At 36.6% G+C, this 10,954-nt stretch overlaps 1 protein-coding gene across 2 annotated transcripts in view; it reads left to right on the top strand.

Annotated features, from left to right (window-relative positions):
- Positions 1–4,347, top strand: part of PPIL4 (peptidylprolyl isomerase like 4) — a 38,122-nt gene extending 33,775 nt beyond the window's left edge. For both annotated transcript variants that reach the window (XM_032407682.1, XM_032407683.1), the window contains one exon: positions 1,618–4,347. In XM_032407682.1, the coding sequence (XP_032263573.1) occupies positions 1,618–1,869 (252 nt within the window). In that variant the 3' untranslated portion in view covers positions 1,870–4,347. The remainder of the gene's footprint in view (positions 1–1,617) is intronic.
- Positions 4,348–10,954: the final 6,607 nt, after the last annotated feature.

Below are 10,954 nucleotides of genomic sequence, written 5' to 3' on the forward strand. Positions count from 1 at the left end.
TTTTTTTTAAAGATTTTATTTATTTATTTGAGAGAGAGAATGAGAGAGAAGAGAGCATGAGAGGGGGGAGGGTCAGAGGGAGAAGCAGACTCCTTGCCGAGCAGGGAGCCCAATATGGGACTCGATCCTGGGACTCCAGGATCATGACCTGAGCCAAAGGCAGTGGCTTAACCAACTGAGCCACCCAGGCGCCCCTACATCTATTTTAATAATGTCTGTGGTGATAGAGTTGGGACCCTTGGGAACTCAGTCCTTAGGATTTTGCTTTCCTCTGAGAGAATTCTTTTAAGGGAGTTGAATTTTATGAACTGTCTCTTGAAAGAGCATTGGCTCTGGTCTCTTTAGATTTTGGCCACTTGCTGAGATACTCATTTTATTTTACTTTATTTTTTTAAGTAGGCTCCATGCCCAGTGTGGAGTCCAAGGCAGGGCTTGAACTCATGACCCTGAGATCAAGACCTGAGCTGAGATCAAGAGTCAGATGCTCAACTAACTGAGCCACCCAGGTGCCCCCAAGATAGTCATTTTAATTAGGGATAGAACACAAACAGAAATAGAATTGTTGTAACTAGCCCTCTTCATATAGGAAAATTACTATTGTTACTTAAAAATTAGTAAGAATAGAATTTAAGGTCACTGGGTGGCTCACCTGCTTAAGATTCTTTCCCTCTACCCCCCCTCCTCTCTCTGTCTCTGTCTCTCTCACCCCCCCCCAAAAAAAGAATTTAATGTATCTACTCTGGTGGCCCATTGTTTCTTAACTCATTTTTAAAGAAATATGTAAATAAATGATTTTTATTTATTTATTTATTTATTTATTTATTATTTTTTAAAGATTTCCTTATTAGAGAAAGAGTGCATGCACATGCAGGGGGAGGGGCAGAGGGAATCTCAAGCAGACTCCCCTCCGAGTGTAGAGCCTGACACGGGTATCCGTCTCATGACCCATGAGATCATGACTTGAGTCAAAACCAAGAGTTGGATGCTTAACTGACTGAGCCACCCAGGCGCCCCAATAAATGATTTTAATAAAAAACATATATCAGCCTAATATAAACAAGGAAAATATATTTGAAGATTTGAAGAGGAGTTGTTATAAAATAAACACTTTAAAAATAATCACTCAGACTAAAGTATGCAGTATCTGTTTTATCGATTTGTCTAAAACCTCTTCTGGCTATGTTATTTAAATGTCTTCTTTATAGGGTTTTTATGGGAATTTGAGTAATTCCATTGCAGATCAATTGGGGAGTGGAGGAGGGAGGGGTAGAAAGGTGACCAGCCACAGCCAGAATTCTTGGTATTGCGATTTTCTCTAAACAGTTGTTCTAATTTCAGTTGGGTGGATTTCAGTTCTTTGTTTTTGGATCTGATCCTTCAGTTCAGCTGAAGTAGTAGTTACAAAGCAATGAGATTGATAAGAAAAATGATTAAGTCTTTTTCTGAATTATTTTTGCTTTCTAATTTATGAGATTCTTGGGATTAGTGGTGGTGTTCAAATTTGAGCTGTTACAGCTTCTTACTATGGAAGACTTTCTGAGTTTTATTAATTGACAGTACCTATAAAATGATTATTTTACGGATTCACTTGTAACTCTCTCTCCGTTCCTTTGACAGGATATCTACAGGGAGATGGGGTTTGGTCACTATGAAGAAGAAGAAAGCTGTTGGGAGAAACAGAAGAGTGAAAAGAGAGACCGACCTCAAAACCGAAGTCGTAGCCGATCTCGAGAAAGGGACGGCCACTACAGTAATAGTCACAAATCCAAATATCAGACCGACCCCTACGAAAGAGAACGGAGTAAAAAGAGAGACCGAAGCAGGAGTCCCAAGAAATCCAAAGATAAAGAAAAATCTAAGTACAGATGAAAAATGAGGAATCAGACATGAGTGGCTAATGTATTCACTGTTGTCTAACTTAGAGCATCAGCTATTCAGATTTTGTGTCAAAGCCGTTAAAGACTCTGCTTGTTGCTTTTTTTTCACACTAGGGTTATGGCCCTTTTCAGTTGATACTGATTGTATGGGGCACAGAAAGACAATAAAAAAACTGAACATTTTCTTTGTATACTTTTTTACACTAATTTTATTGTTATACATAAACAGTAGTCTTCATTTTTAAAGTCTTTCACATTTTCCACTCTTCTTTTTTTTAAATGAAGTATTTCATACTTACAAAAATTCACAAACATGTATATATAAGGTATAAAGAATAGTAAATATTTGTGTGCCCATGAGCCAGCTTAAGAAATAGAATATCACCTGCATTTTAGAAACTTTCTTTATGCTTTCTCCTCAAGTGATGATTATTCTGAATTTTGTATTTGTCATTCTCTTGCTTGTTATAGTTTTACACCAATGTATGTATTCTGAAATGAAATGTTAAATTTTGTATGTTTTTGAATTTTATATAAATGGCATAATGTATGTTTACTTCTGTGACTTGCTTTTTTCAACTTAGTATTTTTAGAGAGTCATTCATTTTTATTGCTTTATAGTATTGTACAAATAGACCGCAGTTTACCCATTCTTCTGTTAATGGACATTTGGAGTTGTTGGTTTGTTTTTGTTTTTGCTATTGCAAACAGTGCTGCTATGAACATTCTGTTTCTAGGAGTGATATTGCTTGCTCACATGGTATGAATATTTTCATCTTTACAAGATAATGCCAAATTATATTCTGCAGTGGCTGAACCAGTTTATACCCCGACCAGCTCTATGTGAGTTACCTTTGTTTTACATCATCTCAAACACGTCTTAGTTTCAGACTTTTAAATTTTGCCAATGTAGTGGATGCTTAGTGGTACCTTCTTGTGGTTTCCAGCAAGAAGACTACTATTATTCTTATATTTGTTCTTCTATATGTAACTTGTTCTTTTTCTCTGGCTGCTTTTACTGTTTTCTCTTTATCACTGCTGTTGTGCAATTTGATTATGATGTGCTTGGTGTAGTTTTTTTTCACGTTTCTTCTGCTTGGGGCTGTTTACCTACAGGTTTATGGTTTTCACCAAATTTGGAAAAACTATGGGTATTATTTATTCAGTTTTTTTCTGTCCCTCCCCTCCTCTCACCCCTCTCCTAAGACTCCAATGACTTGTATGTTAGGCCATCTGATGTTGTCACACATTATACTGATGCTCCATTTGGGTGAAGTCTTTTTCTCCTGTTCCATATTGAATAGTTTCCATGGCTGTGTCCTCAAGTTCATTAATCTTTTCTCCTGAAGTATCTAATCTTCTGTTAATCCCATCCAGTTTATTTTTCACCTCAGACGTAATTTTTTAATTTTAGAAGTTCCATTTGGGTCTTTTTTATATCCCCCATGCTTTTCCTTAACAGGCTCATGCTTTCCTCCATTTTTTTTTTTTTTAAAACACCTGGAGTACGTTAATAATAGCTGTGCTAATGTACTTGATCATTCTGTCATCGGTATCATTTCTGGTCTATTTCTATTGATTGATTTTTTCCCCACCCATTATTGAGTTGTAATTTACTTTTCACTGGTAATTTTTGGATATTACATTGCTGTGTACTAGAGTTCTTGTGTTCCTTTAAATATATTGAGCTTTTTCTGGAACATAATTAAGTTACTTGGAAACAGTCTGATCCTTTTATAGCTTGCCTTTTAAGTATAATGAGGTAGGACCAGAAGAGCTTTTAGGGCTAATTTGGCCCACTACTGAGGTAATAGCCTCTGAATAATCTCCCCTTTGCTTAGTCTCTTAGGAGATTTCTCCTCTCTGGCTGTTGGGAACAAGAACAATTCTGAGCCCTCTGTGAGCTCCCAGGTTGTGCTGCCTGCTCTTTTCTGGAGTTCTTTCCCACCTTCGGGTAGTTTCCTCGTGTGTATACACCGATTAGGATTTAGCTGAAGACTCAGGCAAACCCTCTGTAGATGTGGAACTCTCCCTCTGTAGTTCCCTCCTCTTTCTAGTACTCTGCCCTACAAACTGCATCTTGGCTCTGCCAACTCTCTCCCCCCAGAGACTCCCAGGCTCTTCAGAGTCACACCCGTCATAGTGCTACAGTGTAGAAGTTGCACAGTTAGCTCAGGCAGTTGTCGCTTTCTTGTTGGTTTTCCTTCTCTCGAGTCACTGGCTTGCGCTGGCTGCTGTCCAGCGCCTGAAAAACTTGGCAGCAGATCTTCTGTGCAGGTCTTTAGTTGTTTAAAACAGGGAAGGTAAATCCTGGTCCTGTCACTTCTTTTTGGCCTGAGTGGAAATCTCGCTCTTTAAATTTGCATTTCCTAAATGCTAACAAGGTTGAGCATTTTTTGGTATGTATTTTTTTTTAAAAGATTTTATTTATTTATTTGACACAGAGAGACACAGCGAGAGAGGGAACACAAGCAGGGGGAGTGGGAGAGGGAGAAGCAGGCTTCCCGCGGACCAGGGAGCCCAATGGGGGCTCAATCCCAGGACCCTGGGATCATGACCTGAGCTGAAGGCAGACGCTTAACGACTGAGCCACCCAGGCGCCCCTTTTCTTATGTATTATATTCATTCCTAGTTGCTCTCTCTGACGTTTTACATGTCTTTTTGCCCATTTTATGTGAAGTTACTGTCTTTCTTACAGAATTCTTTAAGGAGTTTTTCTTAAGGACTGTGGATACTAATCCATTATTACGATTAGATGTTGTAAACATTTTCTCTCAGTTTGTGGCTTATTTTTTCACCTTTTTATTGATGCCCTTGGAAGAGCATGTTATGAATGTCTCCTCAACTTTGTAATATGAAAAGTTTCATAATACATAGAAACACGAAAATAATGAACATCCGTATACCTTCCATCCAGATTTAACAGTCAATAACACTTTGTTGTTGAACCGTTTGTAAGTAAATTGAAAACATCATGACCTTTCACTTTTCAGTATTTCACCATGCCTTTCTTAAAAAGCAAGTATCCTGTATAACCACATTTGAGAAAATTAACAATATTATCACACTTGAGAAAATTAACAATAAGGGTGCCTGGCTGGCTCAGTCGGTAGAGCATGCGACTCGATCTCAGGGTCATGAGTTGCAGCCCCACATTGGGTGTAGAGATTACTTAGAAAAGTAACAATAATCCCATAATATATAACACATAGTCTATATTTGAATTTCCCTGATTGTCTCAAGAATACCATTTTTAGGTGTTGATTTGTTTTTAAACCCAAACTCAAGGTTCGTGCATTGCATGTTGTTCTTGTCATTTTTATTTTCTTAATCTAGAAGTTTCTTACCCATCCATCCCACCTCTTTTTTTTTTTTTAATGACATTGACTTTTTGAAGAGTTCAGGCCAGAATATTTCATAGAATGTTTCAGATTCTGGGAATTATTTGATGGTATCTTCATGGTGTCTTCTAGCTCTTCTGTTTCCTATAAACTGGAAGTTAGGTCTAAATGTTTGATTAGAATTAGGTTATATATTTTAGGCAGAAATTTTTAAGTTGAATGTCAGATTTATTAGCCTTTCTCTGTGTGTTTTGTGCTTTTTGTATTTTGTTTAAGAAATCCTTAATAAAGACATTCTCCTATATTCTAAAAATTGTAAGTAAAGCTTTGGTTTTTTTTTTTTAATTAAAAAAATTATTTGGAAATGGAAGAATGGTTCGGCACAAGTTGATCTATCATTGTAATTAAATGCATTAACAGAATAAAGGGAAAATAACTGATTATTTTATACATTTAGAAAAGATACTTGATAAAATTCAATACTCATGATTTTTAAGATACAATAGTAAAGTTTGGTTCTTTACATTTAAATCTTTAATCTACATTGTATGTGTGTATGTATATGGTGTGATACAATAAAAAAATTACTTTTTTTAAAAACCGTGATACAACCAGTTGTCCAAAACCCATTAGTAAATGGTTCATCTATTCCCTGTTGATCTACCTTTCCACTTCTGTCATATACATTTCCATATATAAGTGGATTTTGTTTCATGGGCTCTCTGTTCCATCGGTTTACTGTTTATCCCACTACCAGTACCAAACATCTACATTTCTGTGACTATAGAAAGTCTTTATTTAAGCAAGTCCCTTCACCTGTTTTATTAGTAATGCCTATGCCCTTTGTTTTGTGCAATTTTGGAATCAACTTCCCTGGTTTCCCAAAGAATTCTGTTGGGATTTTAATTGCATTTGCGTTCAAACGATAGGAACTTTCGTGGAAAAAACAACATCATAATATTAGATCTTCCTATTCATAAAAATAGCATAGCCCTCCAGTTCTTGAACCTTTTAGGATTTTCCTTATGAAGTTTTCATTAGATTTACTCCTAGCTTCCGTAACTTTTATGAATAAGATTCTATTCTATTCTGTTCTATTATAAATAGTATTTTTTTTAAAGATTTTATTTATTTATTTATTAGAGCACAAGCAGGGGGAGCCGCTTGTTTCTATATTGTTTCTAATATATCTGGTCGATTTTTTACTATCCTTTTTTTACTTTTATTTTACACCTTATGTTTTAGTGTGCCTCTGAAACAATATATAGCCGGATTATTTTTTAACATAATTTTAACTTTAATTGATGGGTTTAATCTTAATTGTTTACTGATATATTTGGATTTATTCCTACCACCTTATTTTGTGCCTTTTCAGTTCTGTTCCCCGCCCCCCACTTTCCTTTTTCTTTTTTTAGATTTTATTTATTTGTTTATTTAGAGCATGTGGGTGGGGGGGAGGGGCAGGAGGAGAGGGAGAGAGAATCTCAAGCAGACTCCCAGCTGAGCATGGAGCCCAACTCGAGGCTGGATCTCATCATGACCTGAGCCAAAATCAAGTCGGATGCTCAACTGTCTGAGCCAACTAGGCACCCCTCCCCACCTAATTTTTCTAATTTAAAACAGTAAAAGAAAATTCTACACACCTCTCCCCGCCCATATTTTTTTAATTAGGGGAATTGCCTTTGAATTTTACCATTTGCATTTCAAGTGTTATGTAGGTATCTTCACCTTTCTCTCTAATTGAAGATCTTGGGAATCTTTTTTTTTTTTTTTTTTATGATCTTGGGAATCTTAAAGTTTAAATTGTCCCTCTTCCAACTTTTGCACTACAATCCCTCCAGTATTTTAGTCTCAGCTTGTGATTTTTAACCTTGCAGATTAGACCCTATGGTTATTATTGTTTTTATACTGGTAATTGTTTAGATTTGCCCATGTGTTAAATCAGTTTCTTTACTCACTTGTCTTCTTGCATCTCGGACCTCCCACCTAGGATAATTTTCCTGCTTTCTGAAGCATATCTTTGATGTCCCTTTAGCCAAGTCTGTTGGTGGCTAAGCCCTTTGTTTTTGTTTATCAAAAGTGTTTTTAATTCCCCCATGTTCTTTAAAGTTGATTTTTTTATATACCCAGTTCTAAGGTGACAGTAATTTTTTTCTCAGTGCTCTAAGATACTAATTTTTGACTTACTATTGCTGTGGAGAAATCTATTGCCATTCCAAATGTCATTCTTTTGGAGGTTACTGTGTCTTTTCTTTCTGGCTACTTTATTGTCATTAAACTTCTAATTTTGAACAATTTTTTTAAAGATTTTATTTATTTGAGAGAGAGAGAGAGCACAAGAGTGGGGAGGGTCAGAGGGAGAAGCAGACTCCCCGCTGAGCAGGGAGCCCAATGCGGGACTTGATCCTGGGACTCCAGGATCATGACCTGAGCTGAAGGCAGTTGCTTAACCAACTGAGCCACCCAGGCGCCCCTAAACTTCTAGTTTTGAAGAGCATTATAGGTTCACATGCAGTTGTAAGAAATAAGCAGAGAGATCTTATGGTACCCTTTATCCAGTTTCTCTGAATGGTAACATTTTCCAGAATATTGACACTAACACAGTAAAGATACAGAACATGACCATCACAAGGATCCCTCATGTTGCCCTTTTATAGGCATACCCACTTCCTTACCTCCTATTCCATCCTTTACCTCTAACAACCACTATCCTGTTCTCCATTCCTATAATTTGATCATTTCAAGAATTTTATATAAGTGAAATTATGTAGCCTTTTGGGGTTGGCTTTTTTCCACCACTCAGTGTAATTCTTTGAAGATTCTTCCAGGTTGTTGACTATATCGGTATTTCATCCATTGTTATTGTTGGTATTCCACAGTATGGATATACCACAGTTTAGCCATTCACCCATTGAAGGACATCTAGGTTGTTCATGGTTTTGGACTACGATAAATAAAGCTGCTGTTGATTTTTGTTTAAACATAAGTCTTTATTTCTCTTGGGTAAAAGCCTAAGAGTGCAGTTGCTCTGTCATATGATAATTGCATCTTTAGATTTTTAAGAAACTACTGAACTGTTTTCCAGAGTGTTCATAAATTTTACATTCCCACCAGCAATACATGAGTGATCCAGGTTCTCCACATCCTTGTCAGTATTCGGCGTTTTTGTTATGTTTATTTTAGCTATTCTGAGAGATGTGTAGTTATATCTAATTGTGGTTTTAATTCTGTTGCCCTGATTGCTAATGATGTTGGATATCTTTTCATGTACTCATTTTTCCATCTTTGTCTCCTGGTGAAATGTCTCTTCATGTCCTTTGCCTGTTTCTAATTGTTTTTTTTTTTTTTTTTTTTTTTCTTTTTCATTTTTGAGAGTTTTTTTTGTTTTTTTTTTTAAGATTTTTAAATTTATTTGAGAGAGAGTGAACACAAGCAGGCGGAGGGACAGAGGGAGAGGGAGAAATGGACTCACTGCTGAGCAGGGAGCCCGACGCGGGGCTTGATCCCAGGACCCTGGATCATGACCTGAGCTAAAGGCAGACGATTAACTGACAGAGCCACCCAGGCACCCTTGAGAGTTCTTTACATATTCTAGATATTATTTCTTTGTTGGCTATGTTTGCAAATATTTTCACCCAGTGTGCAGCTTGTCTTTTCATCCTCTTACAGGGTCTTTGCAGGGCAAAAGATTTGAATTTTATTTAAGTTTAGTGTATCAGTTTTTCCTTTTATGCACTGTGCTTTTTGGTGTCAAGAGTAAGAACTCTTTGTCTAGCCCTAGATCCTGAGGTTTTCTTCTTACTTTTTTTTCTAAAAGTTTCAGAGTTTTACATTTAAGTTTGTGATCCATTCTGAGTTAATCCACTTGCTGTAGCACCATTTGTTGAAAAGTCTCTGGCTGCTATTTTAAGGGTTTTTCTTTGTCTTGTGTGCCAGAGTTTCACTATGATATGTCTAGATACAGATTTAGATTTCTTGGTATATCATTTGTCTCATGATTATTATGCCTTGTTGTATATTATGTCTGATGGCTTCAGATTTTTCATTATTCTGGAAACTTCACTGCCATTTTCTCTTCAAATATTGCCTCTCCCCTGTTCATTCTGTTCTTTCCTTTTGTAACTCCAGTCAGTTTTGTTAGGTCTCCTTCTTCTGTTCTTTGTATCTTCACTTTCATAATTTCCATATGGTGCATTCTGAATAATTTCTTCACGTCTGTTTTCCAGGGCACCCATTATTTCTTCATATAAGCCAAATCTTCTATTTAACCCATCCACTGATTTTTTTTCCATTCACTGAATTTTTAATTTCAGTGATTCGTTTTTAGAAGTCCTGTTTGATTCTTTTTCAAGTTGCCAGGGTTATTTTTTATTTCCTTTTTTCTTTGATCACTTATTTCCACTCTGTTTTATTTTCATGGTTACTTTATATTGTGTTTTTGACAATTCCAATATCTTAATTTCTTGAGAATTTAAATCTTTAGATTTTTTTTCTTCTGTTAACTCTTGTACATAGTGGCTTCTTGTGTGTTTTCATTTTTTTTTTTTTTAATCGGCAATACATAATTTGGGACTCCTAAGTTACCTAAATTGAGAATGCTTTTCTCCAAAGAGGATTTATATTTGCTTTTCAGGCAAATCACATGACCTGGAGCCACTTTGATTTCTTGGCTTACAGTTTCCATGTGCATGCATAGTGTAGACCATAGTGAGAGTTAACAAAATATCAGGGAAAACAGTCTGTTTTAAGGTCTATTTCTATCTCCATCATTGCAGAGCTGGGAAGATGCCTGCAGATGTTCTTTTCTAGCCTAGACTTTCTCCAATAGTGAGCCCGTCTAGTCCCTGGCTTTAGGTTCCCAATTCTCAGGGCCCAGAGCCTGGTCTTTGTTGGCATCTCTCATCCCTGTGGCCTGAGGCCTTTACCCCCCCAAGCTCTGCATGAAGGCTGGTAGTTCGCTTACCATTTTGTTAATATATTTTTGGGTCTTGAGGAAATCCCTAACTGTCTTCCAATCTCATTAGCGTATTTAAAGTATGACTGCTATAATTTATCTGGCGTGTGGGTGTTTTACAGGGACTTATATGGGGGGGAGGGTGGTATGGGGGGTGTCACAATTCATAACATCCCATCTACCATACTGCTAAGAGCAGTTGTCTCTCCAACTATTGTTCATAATTCTTAACCATCAATAGAAAACATTATAATGTCATTACATAAGAAACTATCACCCTGAATATAGAAAAATAAATGTTATCCATTCTAGAAGATTCTGGAATGTCTGAAAAAATGAACAAGAGAAAAATAATGGTTGAATATGATAGGAGTAGTAGGAAGAAATAACCTACTGACACCTAAAACTTGAATTCAGTAGGTTTAGTGGGAAAAATAAAAGCAGTACAAATTTCAGAATCAAGCATTTCAAGGAAAAATTATCCTTGATTGTAAAAGCCGGTATTTTAGGTGTGAAAGACTAGGTTTTTTTGTTTTTGTTTTAATTTAGAAAGAGAGTGCTGGGGAAAGGGGCAGAGGGAGAAAGAGAATCTCAAGCAGACTCCCCACTGAGCCTGACGTGGGGCCAATCTCATCTCACAACCCTGAGATCATGACCTGAGCCGAAATCAAGAGTCAGATGCTTAACTGACTGAACCACCCAGGCGCCTCAAAGGGCTGTAGTTTTAACAAAGATGTGTGTATACAAGCACAGAGTTCTATTAATCAGAAAGTGGTTTTAAT

This window comes from Phoca vitulina, unplaced genomic scaffold, assembly GCF_004348235.1.
Source record: "Phoca vitulina isolate PV1807 unplaced genomic scaffold, GSC_HSeal_1.0 scaffold9, whole genome shotgun sequence".
NCBI lineage: Eukaryota > Metazoa > Chordata > Mammalia > Carnivora > Phocidae > Phoca > Phoca vitulina.